Source organism: Podarcis bocagei, assembly GCF_964188305.1.
Source record: "Podarcis bocagei genome assembly, chromosome: 8".
Lineage (NCBI taxonomy): Eukaryota > Metazoa > Chordata > Lepidosauria > Squamata > Lacertidae > Podarcis > Podarcis bocagei.
The window spans coordinates 27,790,410-27,816,842 of record NC_138133.1 but is presented as its reverse complement, the minus strand read 5'-3'; the positions used below and the strand labels follow the sequence as shown (position 1 = coordinate 27,816,842).

The following is a 26,433-nucleotide window of genomic DNA, read 5'->3' as shown; positions in this document are numbered from 1 at the left end:
GCATGCGCTGACTCGCAAGGCTTCCCCGCCCTGCTTTCACACACACACTACGGCAGCTGCGCATGCGCTGTCCAAGCATTGAGCCCAAAGTCATCCCCGCCGCGGCGGTTGCTGGCAGTAAGAAACGAGATGAACGGTGGGGGTCCCGTGACCCTCAGCCCAAGTAAAACTGGAGAGCCGCCCCTGTCCGGCGGCGCTAGTAAGAAGCGAGGCTCGCTGGGGGCGTCGTCCTCACATCCTATATTAAAGGGTAAGAAGGGCTCGGATTTTTAACCCTCAGTGAGAGAATAACAAACGCGGGTGGTGCGCATGCGCAGCATCGGTTTCTCAGTCTCAACAGGAGTTTCCTAGGGCGCATGCGCGACATAGGTTCTCAAGCGGGAAAGGCGCCTCCTGGAGCGCATGCGTGAAAGTGTCCCGTTTGAATGGGCTTCTCTAGTTTAGGCGGCTGTTGCAAAGGTAAAATTTACAAACGTGCCCGGAATGGAAAGGGGCGCTAGAGCTGGGGAAATTGGATAACTCGTGAGGAACTCCCGCGGTGCTTTTTAAAGAAGTGTGTAAATGGGATTGCAGACTCCAAAAAAATGGCCATGGCCGTGTAACTTGCATAACATTTGATAATTTGGATCCTAGGTAAGTTATGCATCTCACTGTGAAAAAATACTGTGGAAGGAAGAGTTTTATTTGAAGAGGAGATCTACTCTGTTAGTATGAACAGTGGAAACAAATAAGAGCATATTCATAAGAAACTCCTTACCTGCTCTCTTCCAGATAATCATTGAGAGAATATACTTTTAAATGGGCTGCTGCCCACCCTTTTTGAAAAGGTTACCAAAAGTTGAGTATAAAATAAGAGTGATATACCAGGGATGGGAATCTCATTCAGCCTGAGAGGAGATTTTAACGTGGACAGTTTTCCAAGGGCCACACTCCGAGGGTGGGTGGAGCAAATGTCAAAACAAATGAAGCAAAACAGGCCAACGTACATGCCGGCAAGCCAGCAGAGATTCCTCTGCCTGACTTTTAAGAGTAACTAGCAAGTCATGGCCGTGTATTTTCTAAATTCTTCCAGTTCTAACAGTGTTAAGCACCTAACAGCAACAATAGCCAACCATCGTGCCTCATTCTTAGGTTGCAATACTATGCCTGAGAGTAAGTCCCACTGAACTTCCTTTTGAGTATCCAGCGGTATTTGTACTGCAAGGTATTCCATTTTCTTAAAACGTTTAAAAGTTGCCAAGTGTTTGACTCTCCATGGATTTGGAAGGCCTTGCTGCAAAGCCAGATCAGGAACAGCTCACTGCCCTGGAACCTCCAGCACTTTTCTGGCCTGAGAACAGGGCATACTTTGGTAATATGGCGCTCTGAGCGAGGACAAAATTTGGCAACACCCCCTGCCCGGATAAATATAGGTTTTATTGATAATTTTGTTGGCATCTGTCTGCCTCGGGAGACAATAGAGGAGTACAGCTTTGGGGGGAAGTCAGACTGTTGGAAGGTTGCAGCACCTGCTGTGACTGATATGGGAAAGACATGCTTTGTTGCAGCTGGGGCAGATGCATAGCTGTCAACGTTTCCCTTTTTTAAAGGGAAATTCCCTTATTCCGAATAGGATCCCTCGCAAGAAAAGGAGAAAGTTGACAGCTATGGGCAGATGAAGGCGTCTGGTTGTGCTGCTGCAGATGCACCACGGCATTTCTTCTCTCTGCGCTGCTCCCAGAGGTCATTCCTGGAGGTTGCAAAGGAAAGGGAATGAAACTTAGACAGGTGGGATACCTTTCAAATGCCATGCAGATCATTCCACTTTTTACTGTGCTTCCCAGTGCTGTGTAATGCAGACTCATATTATTAACAAGGGACTTTTGGCATGGTATTCTATACAGTGTGCTGCTTGAGCAGCAATTGAGTGGTGGGGGTAGGATTAGTATAGTGCTGCCTTGCAAATAAGGAGCTGTAATGTGGATTCAGCCATAGTCAGAACAATGTTTGGGTACAATATTCCCTGCAAATATTTCCTTAAGATTTTGCATATAAAAGTCCACAAAAATTGTTACTCCTTGTTACATGTCTGATTTCAGATCTTTGGAAATTGCTTAGAGATTAGCGCTGGGGTCCTCTAATTGCTCTGAAAAATTCCTAACAATCCAGTCCTATGCTAGGTTATACATGGGTTTAAAGGTAAAGGGACTCATGACCATTAGGTCCAGTTGTGACCGACTCTGGGGTTGCGGCACTCATCTCACTTTATTGGCCGAGGGAGCCGGCGTACAGCTTCCGGGTCATGTGGCCAGCATGACTAAGTCGCTTCCGTCGAACCAGAGCTGCGCATAGAAACGCCGTTTTCCTTCCCGCCAGAGCAATACCTATTTATCTACTTGCACTTTGACGTGCTTTTGAACTGCTAGGTTGGCAGGAGCAGGGACCGAGCAACGGGAGCTCACCCCATCATGGTGATTCAAACCGCCAACCTTCTGATCGGCAAGTCCTAGGCTCTGTGGTTTAACCCACAGCGCCACCTGCGTCCCTATACATGGGTTTAGATACAACTAATTCTACATAGATCAGGTTTTTAAAATCCCAAAAGTTATGATTGAACTGCAAGACCTTTCAGCTTGGAGAGTGATGGCAAATGTTGAGAGGCTTGACAGTGTCAAAGATGGAAAGGGTACAGACTGAGCATAAAAACCCCAATGAATTGAATAATAATGAAGTTAGTAAGGCCTCTTTTATTTCTTTTAAAATGTGCTACTCCAACTATTTTATAAAACATTAGAAAAATTTTCATTAATCTCTGTGTACAAGCTTTAAAAAGCTCAGTTATTTCTGTTGAATATTATTCTGTCTACAGTTCTAATTGCCTTTTTTTTTCTTTAGGAAGCAAAGTACAATTTAATGTTGCAAAGTTATGTGCCTATCCTTTCATAATTAAAAGGCCCTTTACATGTATGGCTGCCTCCTCTGTTAGCCAAGGGGACGGCATTTTATGGGTGATACAGCCCAGGCTTCGTATACAGTGGTACCTCGGGTTAAGTACTTAATTCGTTCCAGAGGTCCGTTCTTAACCTGAAGCACCACTTTAGCTAATGGGGCCTCCTGCTGCTGCCGTGCCGCCGGAGCACAATTTCTGTTCTCATCCTGTAGCAAAGTTCTTAACCTGAGGTACTATTTCTAGGTTAGTGAAGTCTGTAACCTGAAGCGTATGTAACCCGAGGTACCACTGTAATTCATTGGCTGTTTTACTGCATTCAAACTTGGAACTAGACCTGGGCGATATATCCATATATCACCCAGGACTGATATTAGGGGCAGACCGTGATGACAAATATTATTTCACTATAAGGCAGCAAGTCTAGCAAAACTATTTCATCATCATCCTGAAGGCTGTTCCCTCCATGTAGCTAATGGAAAAAGAGTGAAAAAGATAAAGTACAATAGAAAGAAAGAAGTGGCCTGCCAAAAGAGGAGATGGGGTTTGGGGGTTGGAAGAGAGGGAATATCGGAGAGGCAAGAACCACCATGATTTCTTGCAGCTAACGATAATGCATACATGTTTTTATTTATCATGAACATGTCTCGTTACTTTTCTTATAGATGTTGGAGAAATATATTCCAGACTTTTGGATCACAGACCGGTTATTCAAGGAGAAATTCGTTATTTCATTAAAGAATTTGAAGTAGGTTTGATATTCTATATTTTGAAATAATGTACCGGTACCTTGTAAATGGGGGAGGGATAGTTCTAAAGTACAGTCATCTTAAGATTTCAGAGAAATGTTTCATGAATGGCTGTTATCGGTAATCTTTTTTATAAATAATATACCCATCATTCTGACAAGTAAATATTTTTATAAATTACAACAGTTATTCAATCATCATGTTAACATTTCATACTCCCGACTCCTTCCCCCTCTTTCTGTGGTTCTTTACATTTCTTTCCATCTTCTTGCGTGCTCCAAATTATCTCAACATATTCTGTTATATATTCTCGTATATATCTCATATATATATTGAAACTGCAGGTTTATACATTAATCCTGTCAGTGTCTTAATCTGTTTACAGTTTGTTTGTAAATACTCAATAAACCATTGCAATTCCTTAAAAAAATATTGTTATCTTGATTTCTTATTCTTCCAGTAAGTTTTGCCGTTTCTGCATAGTCCTTAACTTCTGTATCCATTCCTCTCTCATCAGGACCTCTTCTTCCTTCCATTTTTGGGCAAATAACATTCTTGCAGCTGTGGTTGCATACATAAATAAATTTCTATACTGTTTAGGTAGTTCTGATCCTATAATTCCTGAAAGAAAAGCTTCTGGTTTTTTAAATAAATGTTAGCTTAAACATCTTTTTCAGTAAACTTTAACCTTATTACAAGACAACCACAAAAGAAAAAAGGTACTGTACCTTCTTTCTCTTTCTCCAACACATATTTGATTTGGATTTATACATTACTGCCAATCTACTAGGTGTTAGGTACTATCTATATAGCATTTTCATATAGCTTTCTCTTAAACTATAACCTGCTGTAAATTTTATATCCACATTCCATAAATATTCCCATCCGTTTCTATATTATTACCAATATCTCTTGCCCAATATACCATTGAAGATTTCTTATTTCTTTCAGACTTTCCACAACTCTGCCTCCTACATTTATTCCATTAATGCAGGGTTTTTCTTGTTTCTTCTATATTTCCCAAGCCAATAATTTCCCTGACTTGTTCAAATTGTTTCTGCTTTAAATATTTAATTTCCCACTCTATTTCCTGTTTTATTATCATTGAAGATTGTGTTTGCAACATCTTGATATCCTGTTTCATTATCTCTTTTCGAGGGGAATTTATTCATTCTTTTCCTTTCCTTTTTATTTCTTGTAAATTTTCTTGTTTTTCTGCCCTCTTATCTTTCTTTCATATGCACTTTTTTGACAAGTAAATATGGAACAGATTATCTGCAGCTTTTGGATGTTTGCATTGCTCATGACTCGTATCTCTTGAAAATGCCAGCTGTTGAAATTTGGGGACCAGATCTTTAAAACAGTGTTTCCCAACCTTTTTTGGGCAAAGGCACACTTGTTTCATGAAAAAAATCTCGAGGCACACCACCATTACAGCCCCGTGACGTCAGCGCGCAGCGTCACGCCGGGAGGGACATGAATTGCTAGCAAATTACATAATCACCTCCTTGAGGGCTGGCTCATCTTCTCCGAAGGCAGAACCCCATTAATTAACAGGACAGACTCACACCATAGCCAAGACGAGGGGGGGAAACCTCAGTCATGCACAGTCATGCACATGTGGGGGCTAAATGAGGACGAAGACTGGGCAGAGAGCAGGGTTCAAATCACCCCACCTGGCCAGGACAATCCCTGGGTGCTCCCTTGGGCCACTCGCCTGACCCACCTCGCAGGGCTGTTGTTGCGAGGATAAAACGGGCAGAACCACGCGCGCCCCCGGGAGCTCCTTGGAGGAGAAAGCGGGCAATGAATGCAATGCACGAAATATATGAGAGGCGACCAGGTTTTGCAGGTGAGGGGCCCCCGCCAGCCTCCGCTTCCAACACCCGGCGCAACGACGCCGAAGTTTCCCCCCGGGCTCGGCTCGGGGAGCAGCGCTGCTCCCCCCGGCTCCCCTTCGCCCTCCCGGCTCTCTCTGCCGCCCACTGGGGACCCCCCTCACCTGCCAAGTCCGGAGCGCCGGTGGAAGTTGCATGCATGCATGCAGGGCGCCGCGTTGCCATTGCATTGCACTGCACTCCATGCAACGCCTGCACGCATGCATTGCCTTGCACGCACGCCAAGGGGTCTCCCCGCGGTCCGATGCGTCCCCTCCGGCGCGGATGCAGCATTGCAAAAATAAAAACCCCCCGACGCAGCCCTACCTGGGGGGCAGCCTCCGCCGCTCCGCCTCCGCGGGGATCCCCGGGCTCCATCCTGCCGGCCGATCTCCGCGGGGGCGCAGGCAGGCTGCGCGGGGTCTGCGCGGAACAGCCCCTGCCCGCCCGGCCGCCGCCGCTGCACTCATTCCATGGCCGGGAGAAGAGCGCTTCAAACAAAACGCCCGGCCCGCCAGGCCACGCTGGGAAACGTAGTTTGCGAACCCCGCGCGGGCGCGGAGCCCAAGGGCAAGGGGACTACGGATCCCGGCAGCCCCCGCGCCGGGGACGGAGGGGGAGAGGTCGGGTGCAGGGATGGAGGGACGGGTGGGCGAGCGAGTGAGTGAGTGGCAGCCGCCAAGCCTTGGCCGAGAGCCAGGAAGGGCGTCCCCGGAGCAGGAGGAGGAGGAGGAGGAGGAGGGAGGCGCAGAGCGGGAGGGAGGGAGGGAACCCCAGGGGTCATCTAGTGACGGCGCCCCAATCAAAAATTTGACTTTTAAAAAAAAAATCTTTCGAATTTTTTAATTTTTCCCGCGGCACACCAGGCAACATCTCGCGGCACACTAGTGTGCCGCGGAACAGTGGTTGGGAAACACTGCTTTAAAAGCATGAAAATCATAATTTGGCAGTGTTTCAAAGCATCTAAAACGTGTAGTTTCATTTACCACCACAAAGACTATTGGTGTGATTTTTCTTTGTTTTTTTACTTTTTAATAAAAGATCAGATTGTACGGCTTCTGGCCTTACTGTTTATCTGCCCTTTAAGATCCACCCAGAAGGAAAGACACACCTCTCCTTGTCTCTTGCCACTGTCTTTAATACTGTCACTGCTGCTGTTTCTAATAGAAGAAACTACCACATTAGTTTTCTCTCTCCCCATGGTTTCATGAAGGAACAAATGATAGCAGTAGCAGGAAAAGGCCAGCAGGGGAGGAGGAGGAACTGGTGCAAATAAATAGGCATATGAGAGCATTCATGCGGAATCTCCTTCCCATACCTGCAACATTTAAAATTATCCCAAGGAAATAATACTAAGTTCTTGATTTTCATAACCTGTCTGAAAAATGAAAGCATCTTTTAAAATTACACATAGTGTAATCAAACCTATATTTTCCCATATTAGATAGATACCTTTGGGGTTTTTCTTGTTTTTAAATGTTGAATATATTTTCCACAAGATGGCAGCAAAACTTCAAGCTGAATGGCCAGAGCAGAGGTGTGTGTGGACCCTGAATTTAGTGATAGCTTCCAGTTGGTTTCTGTTAAGAATTGTTGATGAAATGAGCAAAAGCAAAACTTTGGGTATATTTTTCGTTTTTGAAAAATGACATGTGTTAATAATGAGGTTGTGCTCCATAAACGTTTAGAAGCATTAAGTGAGAAAGGTCTAGATATTCTGTACTGTTTAAAAACATTTTTAAAGGGGGGGGGTCCATTTACTAACTTCAAGGTAGCATCTAAATAACAGCAAATGAACCTCGTGGAATATATAGAAATTCCCTCTTTTTAACTTTCTCAATAGGAAAAGCGTGGTTTCCGAGAAGTGCGGGTTCTTGAAAACTTGAAGAACACAACTTTTGAGACAAATGACCAAACTCTGCCAAAGTGTGAACAAATGATGCAGGGGAACCTAAATGAAGCTCTCGGGAGATGTAAGCTAGAAATTATTGGTTTTCTTCTACGCCTTTTACAAAGTGTTCGGATTCTTAGACAGACACTAAACAGCTCCACATAAAGTTGGAGTCTTTATGTAAAGTAGCCATCAGGTGGCCCTTTTATTCACACCATTATGGGCCATATTCAAAAGGAGATAAAGATGTGAGTATTTTCATCCTGAGCTTCCCCTGATGTTTTAATTGGAGAGGGAAACTGCTATTTAGTTTTAAAAGCACTTTGCCTTTTCAGCAGTAGGAGATACTACCATGAAAAGAAGTCTCTGACTTTACAAATTGTCCTCCCTATCCCCTCCTTGTTATGGCTGTTAACACTTCCATTTCCTTTAAAAACAACAACAACATTCCATTCTGAGCAAGGCTAGCAATGGGTGGGCATGTCAAATGATGCATGAATTTGGTGCATCGTAGTTAGGCCTGCATGGCTCTAAGGCAGCAAGATGGGATCTGGGAGGAACCATCCAACACACACACACACACACACACACACACACACATCCCATGGTATGGTTGAAAGGTACACTACCTTACTGAAGCTAAGCAGTCTGGATCTGGTTAGTGTTTGGACGGGTGACCACCTGGGAACCATGTGTATGCCACCCTGGGTCCCATAATGGAAAGAAAGCAGGATATAAATGTAGGAAAATAAAAACCACTGTATGAAGTTGCAAGAGTAAGCTGGCTGGAGATATACACAGGCAGCAAAACTTGGGAGATAATTCTATCCCTCTTTAGCCATATATTTATAAGTTATCATGTTTAAAGCAGAAAATAGTTGCGGATATTACATTTTTACATAGTGTTTTTCAGCATCCTGCATAGATCCAAATGTCTCAATGACTAGCAGAAAAAGTGTTATGCAACTTAAGTGAATATTTAAATTAATAGAATATGTGTAGGCACAGAATTTAGACTACCTTGATTCAAAAATCTCAGTGGCTTTTAAAGTTTACCCAGTCATGTCCAAAGGCATCCTGACAAGGGCATCCTGACTGAAACTAGATCACAGTATGGTTAAGATCCACAGCTTCTCTGTGCAGTGAGATTAAATAACTCTTGTCAGAAATGTGTCTCTTAAGATGAGAATGGCCAATGAAACAATTGTAACCTATACATTTCAGTACAGGTCACCAATGAAATGATCAACAGACTCCAGGGGAGAGAGCAGGAAGAAAGAAAGGTAAGGATTAATAAACTAGTTAAGAACTAATGCCGGGTCTAACCTGCAAGGTATTCTGGTGATAGTCTACGTAGTTTTTATGTAGTTTTTTCCTTGCACCAGAACACTGTATGGTTTCAGAATAATTGTTCTGCGCCTTCAATCTTTCCTTCTCTACTTTTTCCTTCCCTGCACCTACAGCAAGTTAGGTTTTGCTATGGTAAACGGGATTTTGTGGTTTCTTTTGTTCATTTGTTTGTTTGTTCTTACTATCTCAACAGCAAGTGTTCCGCTGCTGAGTCTTTACTTTATATTATAATACTGCATTCAACACAGCATATAAGCCAGCGAGGAAACAACTAGCTGTGAACCAATTAATGAATGCTTTAGCATATGCTTAGTAGTGGATGCCTTACGGTTAAATACAATATTTTTGTCCAGGTACATACCGGCTCTCTTGTCACTGAAAAAGCATGCTAACACACAAGGGGAGCTATGCTACCTCTGCCCCGACCACCATTCTGCCTTTCAGCTTGTTAAGGGCTACTCAGTGAAGAAAAGGTACCTCTTGTATTTGTGGAGGCTCCCCCCACCCTTGCATTCTGGACCTTGAGATTTTCTTGGGCTCCAAAAGTTTCAGAGAGCCTCCGTGACCACAAGAGACTCACTTTTTCTCTAGGTCACCCTATATAAGGTGGAAGGAGACAGCAATGGGGGGAGCTAGCACCCTAGTCCCCACATCCTCCTCGCATGTGTAACACACTTTCCAGATGACTGAAGGGTGCTACTATTAATCCATAAACTTCAGCAACATGTTGACTTCGCCACTTTGTAACGGCTATTTAGGAGTACAGTGGTACTCTGGTTGCAAACGGGATCCGTTCCGGAGGCCTGTTCACAACGTGAAAAGAGCACAACCCACAGTGGCGCGTCTGCACATGTGTGGGTTGCGATTCACCACTTCTGCGCATGCGCATGGTGTCACTTTGCGCATCTGCGCGAGAGGCGAAACCTGGAAGTAACCCTTTCCGGTACTTCTGGGTCGCCGCAGGACGTAACCTGAAAGAACGTAACATGAAGCAGACGTAACATGAGGTATGACTGTAATGCCAATCCATAGTTTGCGTTCTGCAGACTTCTGATATGTTGCATGTGTTGAAACCGATGATCCCTGAGACTGCCTGTGGCGTTTGTATGGAGCCCCAGGTTCTGTCCGGTAAAACACTTAGTCTCAGTCGGGTTCTCAAGTTAACAATGAAGATTGTAATTTATTGCAAACACAACTAAACTTTAAATGCATTCGAAACACTGTTACCCTTTACCCTCTTAGTCTTATTGTATCCTGTCTCTAACTCACTCTAACTCTTCTACCTCCCCTCACACAAGAACCAATTGCACTAACTGTCTCTCTATTTTCAACTGCATTTTCCCAACTGTCTAAACCTCTGGCTAAGCCTTTTAAAAACAGGTAGGCTCCGCCTCTGGGCTTTTCTATTGGTCTACCTATTAACCCTTTCTCTCCCCCTGTACAGACATTTCCAAAAGAACGGGCAAACGCCACACTGCCAAACGGTAATGTGCAAGAAATTTGCAGATTCCTGCAGTGCCTTCAGTAAAACAAAAGTTGGTTCTAGAAGCTCACTTTCCTTCAGAATAGCTGCAAAAAATGTAGAAAGAGGTTGAGGAGAGCCGCCATTAGTAAGTTTTCAAGAAGCACTATAAAAATAACGGAGTTACTAGATCCTATTCCACTTTCTCGGTATGTGGAAAGTTTTTCTTAGAATTTCCTTCACAGCTTGAGAAAGGGGAAAGAGATGGTTAAAGAAACCCAAATCCCTATTTTTCGTGGAACAAAAAATATCCAACAGAATGGAAATGTAAATCTTTCCTGCTTAGTTGAAAACACTGAACATATTATGAATACAGCTTATTGAAATGGAAGTGTTTCATACTTGTGGATGTTATTTAATGAAAGGCCATATTATAAGAACATGTGACTCACTGGAATCTCTCACATGGCTGCACATTGCTTGTTTGTAATACAGATATTCTAAAACCTCAGGATTAGGAAAAACTGTGCAAGAAGTTAATTCTCCATGTTAGTTCTGTACTTCACTATTATAGGCAACCTGTTCAGCTCTTTAGGCTGTAATAGAGCTGCATTGTAAGATGGCTGCAGCTACAGTCAATGTTTCTATTTGTATATGAAAATGATGGATAACAGTTAAATGATATCAGATGTAATATGGATGTAAAATTCCCAATTTATTCAACTTGGCTAAAATATTGGGAGTCTACCACAGGTACACACATTCCCTCCCCTTCGCTTACACAGAAATTCTTTCCTTTAGCCATGATGCGGTGTTACATCTGCACCAATGTATACCTTTACCCACTTCAAGCGCTGGCGTCAGCCACTAGTTTGAACCTAACCACAGTTAAAGTTAATATTGGTGCAGATATAATACAGTACCATGGTAAGAAAGCCCCAAAGAGGTGGTTTCAGGTAGGGCTAGGCAATGTATTGATATGTAATCTCGGTTGGAAGTCCATGTGGTGATATCAATTTCATAGTTTTTGACCTGGCAATATATCGCAAATCATGGTGCGCATGTGTGTGCTATGCAAAAACCACAATGTGGGGGGAAACGAGAAGCCAGCCAATGCCTCTACATAGCCCCATCCTTATTTCAGACATGATTGCAGACACTTTCTGTCAATACATGTGGTAGCAATTTATTCATATATCTGTTAGATTTAGCATGGTGACGGCTGTGTGAAGACTATAGGAGATCCACAGCCAGGAAGATTTATAATGTTTGTGTATAATGTTCAGAAATAGTGCAATAGTGAGGCGTTAGTATTGGCTGGGGTAAATGTATGTTGAACATAATGCCCCAAACCATAGAATTGACCATACTCTTAGGCCAGTCCTATCTTGTATCAATTTATGCCTTAATTGGAAAGGACTGCTGAAAAATTCTTTAGAACTAGCTTTAGTTTGCTCACCAGATTTCCCTTCCAGCCTTTGCACCATCCTGGGAAAGCTGAAAATTATTATTTTTTAATTGATGGCTTTCCCTAGTTTATGTGTGTCATTGGGCAGCTTAATTCTACATGAACAAGACAGTCCTGTGTCCTGGCTACACTTCACATTTCTTATGTGAGCATATCTTAAGATGGAGGGCGACAAATACTAAATACAAGGTTCCTGTGATAGATGGTCACTTTTTATTTTTTAAAGGAGCATAACAAAATCAGTGGTTCATACATTTTGCTGAAGTTAGCTATCAGAACTGGATAAGAGAGGTTATTAAATGGAGTTTGCACTGCTTATTAAACTTTCAAGTTAGATATTGAGTGTTGCCAGTCCAGAGTATAGCCAAGCACTTACTGTGTCTGTCTGGGTATTTATGTTAAAACAAAAACAAAGTGTCTGATAGGATGATTTTAAAAAGACAGATTTAGCTTTGTTCATTTACTTAAATTTTCCTTGTTCTGCAACCGTACCCGAAGCAATTTGTCCGCAGCACTGTAGAACAGGCAACAACCATTTTGCACAGGGGTTACGTTCCTGACCCTCCCATGTCTTGGCAGAGTACGTGGAAGCCCCTTTCACCCCCTGCCCCCTTTTCCAACCACTTCTGGGTTACGGCGATGTGTGCATGCACAATCATACATTAGTTAGTTGTTGCCTGTACACAAGTGCACATACTACAGGGAAAGCGCTAGAAACAGTACCATCCAATTTACAAATAGCAGCAGTGTAAGAAAAAAGGCAATAACGCAAGGGGAAGCCAGAAATTAGATTTAGCAGATAGCAAATAGCAATTGCGGTGAGGAGGGGATAAATCAGAATGAAAGCAAGCCGCAGCAGGGAGAAACTGAAGCAAAAGCATGGTTGGGCAGTTGTTTTCTCACCCATGATGGTGGCAAAGTATAAGGGCCCCTGTTATAGTGAAAGCTGGTTTCCATTCTTGCCTTGTTAACAGTGACACCAGGTCTGCCCTGTAAACTACTTGTCATCTTTTTTGTTATATTTTTGTACCACCAAACCTAAACTGCGTGGATGATTTCTTTTGTAACGTCCTTTTCCTTCTCAGCTTCAGACTGAGAAGCTAATGGCTGGTGAAACACGACGCAGAGCTCTGTGGGAGGAGTTTGTGAAGGAGCAGCAGAACGCAAAAGCAGTCGTGGACGAAGAGCACGTCAAAGCAATGGAGCGCCTCAAAGAGCAATATGCCACAATGGAAAAAGACCTCGCCAAACACACTCTTTAAGAAACTCGCGTGCTCAGTAAGACTCCTCCTCATTTGCAGTATTGCTTTTCTTCTTATTCCAGCATCTTCCAATTTCGGGGTTACCAAGCAAGTACCAGAATTCAAATAGCATAGCAGGAATAACAAGGAATTGGGGAAAGAGGGGCTCTATAACGACTGTAATTATTCTTTGGCACTGATACTGGTGGCATTCAGATGATCAAGCCTTTGCTTAATAAGCCAGGATATTCACAAGCTCAGTGCCATCACACACACTCCCTTTGCTCCCCATTTCCTTTCAGTGGAGAAACAAACCAGGAAGCCACAGTTAAGCATAGCTTCCTGTTGTGTCTGAACTGGGAAACCATGCTTAATAGCTCCCAAATAAGTGAGAATTTGTAAGCCAACTTTAACTCCATGGACATGGTTTATTGTGGCCTGGCTTGCTTGGAAGCCATTAACCATAGTTTCCTGGTCCAGACATAGCTGGAAGTTTATGGTTAACTGAAATTTCCTGGCTTGTTTCCCAACTCATGAAGGGAGGAGTGAAGGGGCGCTATACAGGTACATGGAACATAAACTGGAGTTACTAAACTAAGATAGGATTTGATTGTCTGAGGCAGGTATTTATGTTAAGTGTTATTTTTTAAAAAAACAAAACAAGTCTATGTAGGAACATAAAAGTATTCTCCCTTGATAATCTGAATTAGTTTCTCTGTTTCTATGTACAACCATTCATCTTGTAAATTCATCCTATTCTTCATACAGGGAATTCAAATGAGCTCTTTCACAATTATACCTTGGCTTTCAGAACAAGGAAGATGGTGAAAATTTAATTTGAGAAATCATCCAAAGCTACAAAGTTATGGAAGTACAATGCCCTGAGTTTTATGGACAGACTTTTTGCTAGAAAGCTCTCCACAAAGAAATCTGAAAAATCTCTCAGAAGAACTGATTATTTTTTTTAAAAAATGAATAGAATAGCAAGAATGGGTGACAACCTGAGATTTTCAAAAGTATTATTCCTCCTGTTATCCAGCATTATAGGGGACAACTACTACTTTTTTTGAGCACTGCATGTGAGCAACTTTTGCTCGAGATGAACAACCTCACATATCAATTTGCGTCCTTACAAGGAGATGGTATTATGGAGCGTGATGAGCTCCTGTCTTCACTGTGCTTAATCTGCATTAAGTATTAGAATAACGGAGGGAAAGCTCCTTGATTAGTCCTTTGTAACCTAACTTTCAAAGAATTCATTAATAACAGGATGAAAGCCAAGGCAGGCTAAGTGAGGAACAGGAAGATCAAGTGTTATTTTAACAGCTAGGCAGTGCATAAAATAGGAACATGTAAAACAAAATTACTCATTATCTGTGTTGCAACTGCAGATGGCCAACAATGGTTGCCTGTGTGAATGTATGGCTTAGTGTCAAGGCTCCATCCTGGCAGCCTGTTGATAATGTGATTAAAGTGAGCAGAGGAGATGGAATAAGTATTTGTGATTTCTTTCAATAACACTGAACTTCTGCCAAGCTGCTCTATCCACTACCGTAGGGCTGACAGCTTCATCAATCATCATCAGGTACCTGGGCTGAAAAGAGCACTTGCCAGCAACTGAGGCATGCTGGAATGTTGTGAATTCTCTTGTGGATTGGGGGTGGGGGGGTAGGAGGGGAAATGGATGACTTTAAAGCATTTCACACGCTGTGAAGGGGGCAGGGAGAACCTCTAACAAAATTGATGCAAAGCAGTTTTTCAGATGTCTGTGAACTCACTGATGTGGTGAAGTAAATTAAGAATCTGCATGGCTTATCATAGAATTGAATTTGAGGCAGTTCAGAAGGTCGCTCTTGGTTTTTAACTCTGTGTTGGTCTTCAGAGCAAATGCCAACTTTTTGTAACTCGGATATTGGTATGGTTTTTTTAAATAATAATTTCTTCTGTTGAAGTTAACTTAAGGTATGACACCACCTGTGGGTTTTATAGCTCTGAGGCAGGGATCGAAGGAAATGCCTAGCGCTGTGCACATCTGGGTTCAGCAGAAGCAGCAGTACTTCCCAGAAGATGTAGCTGCTAGTCTCTCATTGTCTGGAAATAGATAGGTAGCCGTGTTGGTCTGCCATAGTCAAAATAAAAAAATTCCTTCCAGTAGCACCTTAAAGACCAACTAAGTTAGTTCTTGGTATGAGCTTTCGTGTGTATCTGAAGAAGTGTGCATGCACACGAAAGCTCATACCAAGAACTAACTTAGTTGGTCTTTAAGGTGCTACTGGAAGGAATTTTTTTATATTGTCTGGAAATGGCTGCCTTACATCTCGGCTTTACAATTCTCTAACACCCAGAGCCCCCTTTTCCTTCCACTCCTTGTCTGCTAAAAGCTCACAGCCCCTCTTGTGCCTAATTTGAGTGTTTCCCTTCTCCTACTTTCTTCTTGACCCCTTCCACTGCTCATTGCTTTTCACCAGGGGTCAGCAAACTTTTTCAGCAGTGAGGGCTGGTCCACTGTGTCCCACAAACCTTGTGGGGGGGGCCGGACTATATTTTGAAAAAAATTAATGAATGAATTCCTATGCCCCACAAATAACCCTGAGATGCATTTTAAATAAAAGCACACATTCTATTCATGTAAAAACACCAGCAGGCCTCACAAATAACCCAGAGATTCATTTTAAATAAAAGGGCACATGTAAAAACATGCTGATTCCTGGACCATCCACGGGCCGGATTTAGAAGGCAATTGGGCCGGATCCGGTCCCCGGTCCTTAGTTTGCTTATCCATGCTTTTCATTGTTGATTTCACCCCTTTGCCTTCTCCATCCTGCCTCCTTCAGCCACTCTAATTATTAACCATCCAGTTTCCTTACCTGCATAGTACTTTCATATTTCGTGTCAGTAATATACACCAGGGGTTGGAGGACAGTGAGTTCAAATCTTGAGCTTCCCCCTCACTCCTGCCCTGGGCACTTTGACAGGTAGGTGTGGTTGCCCACCCATCAATATCCTGACATTACCATGACATCAGATGACCTTCCCCCCCCCCCTTTGCATGCCCAAGTTGGATTCAAATCACACCTGCAAAAAAACTCAGCTGAACCTACTTTTTGGCATGGATCAGTTGTACTTTAGAGTTCCTGGGTAGATGAAGGTCACATTTTAAAAGCGCCATATAAAAGCCCTGCTTTCAAGGAACAACTGGAGGGCACTTTAATGCTCCCTATTGTTCATTGGCAGCTGCAAATTTACCTGACATCATATATAAAAGCAGGTATATATGATGTGCCCAAGGTGTTCCCAATTAGGACCCCTTCCAAGCATAATTTATTCCACAGATTGGAGGGTCTCCATGCCTGATACATGCATTTTCCCAACCTAAAACAATGATATATGCATTTTTTTCTACCTACGTCATATTCCTGCTTCTTGCAAGAAAAAAAAAGTTACTCCATCCATGGTTGTTCTTTAGGAACCTCGTTCATTTCATTAGTCATTTGTTACAATCGTGTTTGTTATTAATTTGCTGTTTCATTTGTTTCCTTCCCTCCCCCTGTTACTCTCAATGGGAGTCCAAGCTGCTTTTCTTCTGCCTGTAAGTGCTGTGTTCTCTGTCCAATTGGCATTGAATTTTCAGACATTCTGCTACCCCTCCAAGGGATCAGACCTGCCAAATTTCAGACAAATAGGAAAAAGGGCCCCCATTGTTAGGCTATGTCTATGTCTGTCTAAAGTGGCATTTATTTTTAGTCCAGGTCCTGGACACTTAATAGCTGCTCACATACAGCAAACTAATTCCTCCACTCCCAGTGAATATTAAGGCTCTAGGAACCAATGAACAAGCCTAGGGACACTCCATGTATTACAGGAAATAAGCTGTACAGTTTGGGGCTTGTGATGAGATTTTAGTTTGCTTTATGTGAGCAACAATTGACTTTGACTGAAAACAGATTTAACTAAGAGCTGCTCATTTGCTTTTTTCACCCTTCCCTCCTTAGGTAACCTCCACCAGCATGTATTCCGGGTTTAGAGAAAAACAAAAATAAATGAGTAACAAATTAATATGTGCCAATTTGGAATTCATTTGGCATTTATCTTGTATTTCAATTTTTAATCAGTTGCCAAAATGAGTCCGGTTTTTCTAGCTTATGCTGCCTTGGCCTTTGTGCTCCCTGCTTCATGTCTTTCAAACTTCCTAGAACCTCTTCGCATCATTCCCCTTAGTCTGCCCGTACCAGAAATAAAGTTCATCCTGTCTCTAAAGGCATTTTGTCCAAGAATAGCCAAAACAGTCTTTCACTTCCCTCACAAAAGCCAGACAGTTTTTGAAAATTCTGTTGTCTGCATTTTCGTCCCCTCAGTAGTTAAAATGCTTGTGGACATTCAGCGACAGCTCAGCCAACCATTGGCAGAGATTTTAACTGCCATGAGATCTCACAGCACATTACAATATGTATGTGCAAACTGGCAAGAGTTCTTATGCTGGCAACATCTTTCGTAGCAGCAGTCATGTTAAAATGTTAGGATGAAGAGGCCAATGTTATGTATTGAAGTTTTCCCCTGGGCCAGCAGGGGGATACTGTAGATAGTTTTCACTCAGGTCCATATATGCAAATAAGGGATTGAAACTGATGTTCAGTGATTGGATAGTTACAGAAAGTGTTACAGTTGCGTTCTAGTGGAGCTCTATATAAGCAGGCTGGCTGAACCCTTCAGTTCAGTTCTGTCTTGGCCTGTGAATAAACAAGACCTGTTTGAAGAATCGCTTTGTCGTCTGATATGTTCACCCACAACTTAACAGCCATCATTTAAAATGGGTCAAAATTGACCACCCATGGTTGGTAGAATTTTCAAAGGAACTTAACAGACAAGGTTCTCTGTCCTCATTTCTTAGTGTTAACACAGGTTCTTTGAGACTTTAAACATTGCTGGGATTTATCCCTGCTCCACCACAGATTTGCTATTAGGCTTTGGGCACATCTCTGTCTCAGCTTCTGTTTCTTATCCAAAATTTATTGAGGTGGCAGGTCTACCTATCTTTCAAGATTATTGTAAAGGCAAACAAGTTTTTTGTTTTAATAAACTAGTATCATTCTTTTTTACATAATATTTACCTTACGTAGACGTTTAAAAAACGCAAATAGAATACACATGCCGACATTTTTAAAACTCGGCTGTACACATCTTTGATAAATAAGTATTAAGCATTTTATATAAATGATCTCTTGCCTTTATTGAAGTATTGGTATACTACAAATATAAAAGAGTATGTGAGTTGCGTGAAAGCTCACAAAAGCTGATAAACATTCATAACAACCTTTTATACTGGTTCCAGGGTTATTGCAAAATTCATGTTTAACTAAAGTCCTCAAGAAGGTTGGATGAAACACTGTATCGTAGCTTATATGGAAATTACTGTCCCTGAATGCCGTGAATTGTCTGCTCACATGTTACACTGTTTAGATAAGTAGACTGTTAACATATACTGAAAAAAGAGAAATGAAAGAGGAGAAAATATGTGAATGAGCTCTTCTGCCAGCAAATATGAATCAAGGGCAATAAGCATTATATGTTATACACATCATTCTTCATTTGTGCTCTATTTGCTGTCGATACAGATACTTCGTGCTAGACAAATACAGAATACAACAATTTGGGATATGGATTGGCACACAGTTATAATTCAGTGTTATAGCTGACAAGTGGAACCTGTAGCAAAATAGAGTGCTGCTCTGTTTTGTCCAACCAGCCATGCCACAATATTCCATTTCTTCTCCCCTGGTTTTAAGTTTTCCACCCCTTGAAACTCAGCATTCAGTGGTCAAAACTCTCAAAGTTTTGTCCCACCCCCCTATTATTATTCACAAGATGTTGGGATTTCCCAGGACCATGTTTGTTTTTCAGTGGTCCTGTTTCACCATCACTCCCCTCTGCATTTGCTGTGGGAGGGAGTGATGCTTCTACTGGGCACATGACCCTAGATGAACCATGTCCTTGTATTCTGTCAATAAAGTCTGGTATTTCATTGTGACTTTTACTGGCAATGTAAAGGAAGCTGTTTCTTGTTTTCTTATTGTTTGCTCAACACTTTTATGCAAAAACAGGAAAAATTATGAAGAAAACAGACTGTGATCAGTCTGCTTGTGAAAACTGCTCAGCCTGCTGACATAATAGTCAGTCACTTGATATCATTGTTATATGATTTGTTGCTCACCAGCAGGTGTCAGTATGAGCATTGAAGGTACTATGCACATCTGAGATGTACTTATCTGCATTCACACCAGTTCTAACACCCCAGCCTTCAAACATTACTTAGAAGCAGTGCTTCTCTTCTAGAAAATGAAAAAGGTGTAGGTACCCCAGGAAAAAAGCACTGCTTAGAAGGAAGTCCCATTTCAGCTTCCTTTTAAGGACATCTTTATACCAATTTTTGGTGCTTTTTTGTCTTGAAGTAGAATCATAGAATCATAGAGTTGGAATAGACCACAAGGGCCATCGAGTCCAACCCCCTGCCAAGCAGGAAACACCATCAGAGCACTCCTGACATATGGTTGTCAAGCCTCTGCTTAAGACCTCCAAAGAAGGAGACTCCACCACACTCCTTGGCAGCAAATTCCACTGTCGAACAGCTCTTACTGTCAGGAAGTTCTTCCTAATGTTTAGGTGGAATCTTCTTTCTTTGTAGTTTGAACCATTGCTCCGTGTCCGCTTCTCTGGAGCAGCAGAAAACAACCTTTCTCCCTCCTCTATATGACATCCTTTTATATATTTGAACATGGCTATCATATAACCCCTTAAAAGTAATCTAGGATAAGGTTAAGTTTCCTGTTGTTGCTATCTTTAGTCTTCAGTTATTTGGGGATATTGTGCAGCCTGCTTTCTTGACCTTGAATGAGAGACCCTAGAGAAGCAACATGTGAAGAAAGAAGGGATTCTGCTTACTAAAACCAGCATAAAGAACCAGAACTCAAGTGTCTTTGATGGTATGGATTGGTAGCCTCTGGCCAGTGAAGAATGTCACTGAGAGGGGATTTGCTTGTTTGTGCATCTGACTGTTGCTCTACATAGAGCAATCACTCACCTGCAGTCTGAAGTGGTAAAGTCTGTGGACTTTGCCAACTGGCTCCTCCTCCTTACTCTGCATGAGCTGTTCTCAAATAATTGTTGTCCTTGTCCCTTTCCTACAATATCTGTTTTCATTCCTACATTGTTTGCAATGGAAGGCTCGGTAAAATATGTGTTCCCCATCTTTCAATATCTGTTTTTCAGTCAGGGATCTGTGAGCACCCTTAAGAGCTCTGGAAAAAACCCCAAAAAAAATGCAATTGCGGAGAGGCTGCAATTCTCTGCCAACTTATTTGGGAGTGGGTCTTAGTGAAACCAATGGGACTTCCTTCTGGATAAAAATGTATAGGAGCAGGATGTTAAGTGGTCATTTGTTCACAGGACCACAGGAGACTAGGGTTAGACACATCACAGTTTACTTCACTTTAACCCACATTTAAGATTCTACCAATTCAACACTAAAGAATGCTGCTTGCTTCTTGAGGGGGATTTACTGATCGCTTAGACCTGCTTCAGCAACATTGAGAAAATAATGCAGGAGTTTGGTTACTACTCCTCTTTGACATGCGCCGCATATTCATGCACTGTTCTTGCAGTGACTCCTGTCACAGGGCCAGATCATCCAGTTTCTAATCTGAAAAAAAAACTTTGGGTTGTATTCAGTCAAGTTATCCCATTAGCAGAAGGATTTCCACTTGTGCAGCAGACATTCCCCTACTTCTATCCCACCCCGTACACCCCTCAAGTATGTTCTGAGAGTTCCCCCAACCCTCCAAAGCAGTTGGGGGGGGCAACAGGTAGAGGAGAAGAAGGGGAAGTTCTATTGCACTAGCAGAAGTTCTTGGATTGATGGGAAGACTTTATTGGATACAGTCCTACATATACAGTGGAACCTCAGGTTACATATGCTTCAGGTTACAGACTCTGCTAATCCAAAAATAGTACCTCGGGTTAAGAACTTTGCTTCAGGATGAGAACAGAAATCACATGGTGGCAGCGGGAGGCCCCATTAGCTAAAGTGGTGCTTCAGTGTTAAGAACAGTTTCAGGTTAAGAACGGACTTCCGGAATGAATTAAGTACTTAACCCGATGTACCACTGTAGTGGATCAATAAGCTTCACTGAGTGCATGGCATAATGATTTATGTGTTTAATGGAGAAATGGAGCTGGGTGTTAGCACCGCAGTATCATACTGTACCAGAAAGTAAGGCAATGCTGGCATGGCAAAGAGCTGCAGTGTGGGCTCTTTCCATGTGACTTGGGGCTCTTCACATTATCTGGTACAGGAAGAATTCAGTAGCCCCTGTACCACAAGAATAACATCACAAGACTGAGCAAAATCAGTTTTCTGATTTAGATGACCAGCTGGCATGTCATACAAAGTTACCCAGCTAGAATTGAGTTGTTGAACTATAATTGTCCTAATGTCCCTACTGAAATTATTTTCCTTTGAACTACCCATGAAAACGATTTTGCACAATTGTCATTCTTATTACTCATAATGTCTTGTTTGTTAGGATCACATAGAAAAGTTCTGATTTGTCCCAGAGGCATGTTCTGGTTGTAGCTGATATCCCATTGTATAAACGACCTTTTTTAGTTTAATATAATAGGTTTTGTTTTGGGGGTGCTTTTTCTTTTCTTTTTTTTCCTGTTGCTTGCATGCCGTCTGAAATACTTTCACTCGCTTGAACAATTTGTCTGGGACAAAGTCTTATCTACAGAAAGTCTGATTCAGCTTCAGAGACTTAAGACTACATGGTCTTGTTGTGTTTGTTTCTTTTTAAAAAAAGAATACATATATGTATGTGCGCCTTGTTAAAAAACATTGCTGCCCCCATCTAGGAACAATACAACACTCACATCATTTCCTGAAAAACGTGTAGAGTTGGAAGGCAATTATCTACTTACCAAACAAGCTAAAACAACAGTTCCTGATATTCTTCTGAAATATTTCAACTTCCCAAGAATCCGGAAAAAATAGTTCCATGAGATGGTGCTATGAACGAAGGTATGACATTTCAGTTTCCTTCGCTTGGAATTTGACATCTCAGGGCAATAGATTACTGTGTATTTGGCACTGGTGAGGGAGGAGATATCAAGTGAGGTGTGGGCAGAGTGACTGTAAATGACACGTTATTTTTCTTCTGTACAGGAACAATGAACCGTTTGTATATGTTTCTCTCTTACAGTCACAGGCATATAGCTTCTTTCTTGGTGGCCTTTGAGCAACATCATCTGAGCCGCCAGCAAGAGAAACAGGAACCACATGATGAAATAGTTCAGTAGCAATAGACACCCATCTTTTGTTTGTATCTCCACAAAGTAAGGGACACGGGTGGCGCTGTGGGTTAAACCACAGAGCCTAGGACTTGCCGATCAGAAGGTTGGCGGTTTGAATCCCCGCGATGGGGTGAGCTCCCGTTGCTTGGTCCCTGCTCCTGCCCACCTAGAAGTTCGAAAGCATGTCCAAGTGCAAGTAGATAAATAGGTACCACTCCAACGGGAAGGGAAACGGCGTTTCCATGCGCTGCTCTGGTTCGCCAGAAGCGGCTTGGTCATACTGGCCACATAACCCGGAAGCTGTACGCCAGCTCCCTCGGCCAGTAAAGCGAGATGAGCGCCGCAACCCCAGAGTCGGCCACAACTGGACCTAATGGTCAGGGGTACCTTTACCTTTACCTTTACCATAAAGTAAAATTACTAAATAAACCTTAAACTGAATATAGTGGGAAATAATTTTGGGAGACAACATTAAGAAGACAGATAGTTTTCTTTATGTTTCCTTTCTAGCAGTTCAACAGCATTCCCTTTGTGATATTATAAATGTGGCCCTCCATCAGTGGTTGGGGTGGTCATGGGTGATGGGAGTTGTGACAGGCCCAAAATTGTTGGATTACAAGTTCCTCAGCCTTGTTACAAAGTAAAATAGGACAGCATGGTATAAATACTGGTTTTACAGTCTCACATATGGCGTGTATTCTCAGTCTTTAGAAATCATTAGCTATTAATTGAAACTGCAATAGTATTTTGAGTGACGCTCTTCTACAATGGACATTCAAAGGGAATGCAAGGGTGATTTGCAAAGACGTCTGCTTCAAGATCAGCTTCTCTGTTTCCTTATTAACAACTTCCTTTTTGTATCTGTGGAACATGCCCTTGCTAGACTGACATCCAAGAAAAGGAGAAGGTCAGATTAGTTTACTGATTACAGTATTTGGCTTTTGTGGGTTGCGTTGCTGAGTTTTGCTTAACGCTTTGTTTGCAGGCCATGTGCACCTCTAGAACTTGCCACTGTAGTTGGCACCAGTTGGTCCTTTTGGCTGGCAGATTCCTGGTAGAGAGTTAGGCAAATGAAGTCTGAAAGAGTGAACACCTTGTTTGCTGCAGATGGTTTTTTAAGGTCATGTTTGACTCATTAGCGTTGCTTCAAACCTTTTGCTTTTCCTACATGGAAAGCACTTCAATATGGGACATGGGTGGCCAGTCTTTGGCACGGGCGCCACCACAAGTAGCAATAATTTAAAATATTCAGAGTATTTATTAATAGAGCAGTCTTTTTATTGAACAGTACTGTTCCCCACCCTTTTATTAATACCAACTTCCTGGTTAGCTCGGGTGGAGAGGTTTCCATTGAATTATCTACAATGGCTTTTAAAAAAACCATTTACAGTTACGTTATCTACTCACTAGATAATAATCTTGGTAATAAAATAATTACTTTCCACTATTCTGCACTTCAACCATGATAGTCTTCTTTTCCAAATTTTTGCAGTGCCCTCCAATCCTCATAAACCCTTTTGCAAACTAACGAAATATTTTTGTTGTTGTTTATCCAAATATTTAAGCACTCCCACCAGTCTAACCTCATGTAAAATCCATTAGTAAACATTGGAGACACTACCAGCCTTACTGCAGGCCAGCAACTGCAAACTTTCTAGCTTCAATGAACCCTTTCCACATTGATTTCTTTGCCAAGGAAAAACTACACATTGGTCATATTATCTATCTATCTATAACTATATATATAACATGCATCATTTTGCCATTGGCACTTTGCATGTTGCAGAGGATTCAGAGGCGTATTTGGGGATGCACAGTCAGTTCATACTCCGCCTCACCATTGCTCCACTTTGGACTGCACCCAATATTGTTCTGTGGCTGCATGTTTTGGGGGTGTGATTGCTAATGGTGGGCTGTTTCACAGAAGCCTTTCCATCATTACTGGTCTCCTCAATGAAGGACCCTTGACAAGCTTCCAAGAGCCCTAGGACACAGGTTGAGAACTACTGCTATAAACATTTGAGAGGCGAGGAATACTCCTTAATTAACTGTGTTTAAACCCAATTAACTTCCACTTTTCCTGTGCCTAGAAAGTAGGGGTCCAAGTGGTTTTCTGTTTGTCCCCATGCTTTCAAGGCATGGGCCCAAGCAGTTTTGTCTTTGCCCCGCTGCTTTGACCTAGAAAACCCACTCTTTAGTGCTAAATGGGAGCAAATGTCAATCCAGAGAAAACTCAGTTGACATTTGCTCCAATTCAGCAGGAAGGCGGTGAGGCAAGTCAAAGAATACTCCATTTCCAGCCTTCCCCTTTAGAGTCTTCCATTATCATGCAAAAGAAGTGAACAGATCTTTTTCATTTCCTTTAAAAGAACTCAGCTGTTCAAGCTCTCATTTAGGACATGCTGAAAGAAAACACAGGCGGAGGCAGTCAGAGTAAATGAGGAATGTCAGGACTCAGAAGGCTACGTTGTTTAGCCTGAAGGGCAGTTGGAAACTGAAGTGAATGAAGCCAGGTTAAAGGCCTGGATCAATAAGCGCTTACGGTAAGATGTCCCAAGAGTGAGCACACAAAGACGGCTGTAGTACTCTCAGCCATTTTCTTGCCCATACCAATATCATGCCTTCTGGCGAAATAGGAAGCCAACCACAGTCATGAACCAAAGGTGTCCTAAAGGAGGTTTCATATTCTCCCAGGGCAGAGGCTGCAGTTGTAGCCCCTGCCAACGGCTTGCGTTCAAACCCAGCCATAAAGGCAGAAAAAGGAAAGGCTCAAGAACACCCCAGCCCACCTAGGTGCAATTAAACTAAATAACTGAAACAAGTTGGCTGCTGCTGGCACTTTTGGTGCCCTGGGGAGTTTTCTGTTTTGGAGCCTCAATTGCGGTAACGTGTAGGACGCACAAGACAGAGGAACCAGCCAACCGGATGGGCCTGCTGTCCGCTAATTGGGCTCAGTCTGCTCCCATGTCCGGCCACCGGATGACAGGCGCAGCAGCCCCCGTCGAGCAGAGCCTCCTTGAAATTGTCGCCACCAAATGAACCACTGACCTTAACTGAAGGAGCCACATATATCTTGGGCAAGGGAGAAACTAAAATTAAAAGGGTATTTTTTGTTTTTCCACCTCTGCCTTCCTTCTCCCCCATCGTTCCAGAGTTTGTCATCCTATCACACCTATCAACAGTGCCAGCCTCGAGACATTTTAGCACCTTGCGTTGAGTGCCAAAAACCCCCTGAAATGACACGCTATCCCCCTGCATACTTGAAAAGCTGCCATTCTTTCCCCCTACCCTCAATAAAACTCACAGAATCTGAGCTGAATTGATTCAATTCAGGGTAGAGGAGAAGCTAGGAAAAAAGAGCCCACAGCAATATTGTAATTGAGGTGATATTAGACTTACTTTGCGCTCCCCCTCCACACGCCCTCTTTAGGTGGTGATGGGTATTACTTCACTTACTTCAAAACATGGCGGCAAGCCAACCTTGCCCCTCTTGCTCCTGAGTTGGGGCCCTGGACTTTTGCCCCAGAATACTACTCTGAAGGGACTACTGGCCCATGGTCATCCCCCTCCACACTTCCAAATTAATGAAGAATAGAGTCCCATAGTTAGCACAGAAGAAACAGACTGTATGTCTGTGTAAATTGCTGTGAGTATGAGGCTCAGGAGTTTAGCAGCAGGTTTGCCACCACCTTTTATTGCTTGGGGTGTGTGGGGTATGTTGGTGGCATTTCTTTATAAAGACAGGAGGTGGCAGGGGTTGATTAAAAAACTTAGATGAAAATGATGCATCTGGCCGATCAAGCAACTTTTTTTTTTTTAAAGTATTATTAATTGTTTTTTATGCAAGAGCATGCAGAAGCATAGAGTGGCAAGCATCATCTTGGAGGAGGGTAAATGCCAAGTCTCTCATGCACGAGGGAATGCCTCTTCTAAAATGGTGCCTGCTGTCACTGGCATGTGCACAATGTATAATCTATAAACAACGAATCCTTTTGTCTCCAGGCGGACTATTTTATCCGAATGCATCTTGTTTGCAGGTTCTGTGGGTAGATCTGTTCATTGACTGGAATTAATTCACAATCGACCTATTAGTATTTCCTTAGTTGAGTGACGACGGTCCTGCCACT

The 26,433-nt window shown here is 42.5% G+C and overlaps 1 protein-coding gene across 2 annotated transcripts; it reads left to right on the top strand.

The window, feature by feature from the left end:
• The first annotated feature begins 46 nt into the window (after window positions 1-46).
• Window positions 47-14,459, top strand: BLOC1S5 (biogenesis of lysosomal organelles complex 1 subunit 5). 2 transcript variants are annotated; one of them, XM_081206677.1, is made up of 6 exons: window positions 47-250; window positions 3,592-3,674; window positions 7,396-7,525; window positions 8,668-8,726; window positions 12,809-13,001; window positions 13,733-14,459. In XM_081206677.1, the coding sequence occupies exons 1-5, from the start codon at window positions 130-132 to the stop codon at window positions 12,983-12,985; spliced, it is 570 nt and encodes a 189-aa protein (XP_081062803.1). In that variant the 5' UTR covers window positions 47-129; the 3' UTR covers window positions 12,986-13,001; window positions 13,733-14,459. The 2 variants fall into 2 exon arrangements, with proteins under 2 accessions (XP_081062803.1, XP_081062802.1); XM_081206676.1 differs by having other exon boundaries at window positions 49-250; window positions 12,809-14,459.
• The last annotated feature ends 11,974 nt before the right edge of the window (window positions 14,460-26,433 follow it).

Coding starts and splice junctions, on each gene's coding strand:
- BLOC1S5 (XM_081206677.1), top strand. CDS start 130: ATGAACGGTGGGGGTCCCGTGACCCTCAGCCCAAGTAAAACTGGAGAG. Junction 251..3,591: donor CTCACATCCTATATTAAAGG/GTAAGAAGGGCT, acceptor CTTTTCTTATAG/ATGTTGGAGAAATATATTCC. Junction 7,526..8,667: donor AAATGAAGCTCTCGGGAGAT/GTAAGCTAGAAA, acceptor TATACATTTCAG/TACAGGTCACCAATGAAATG.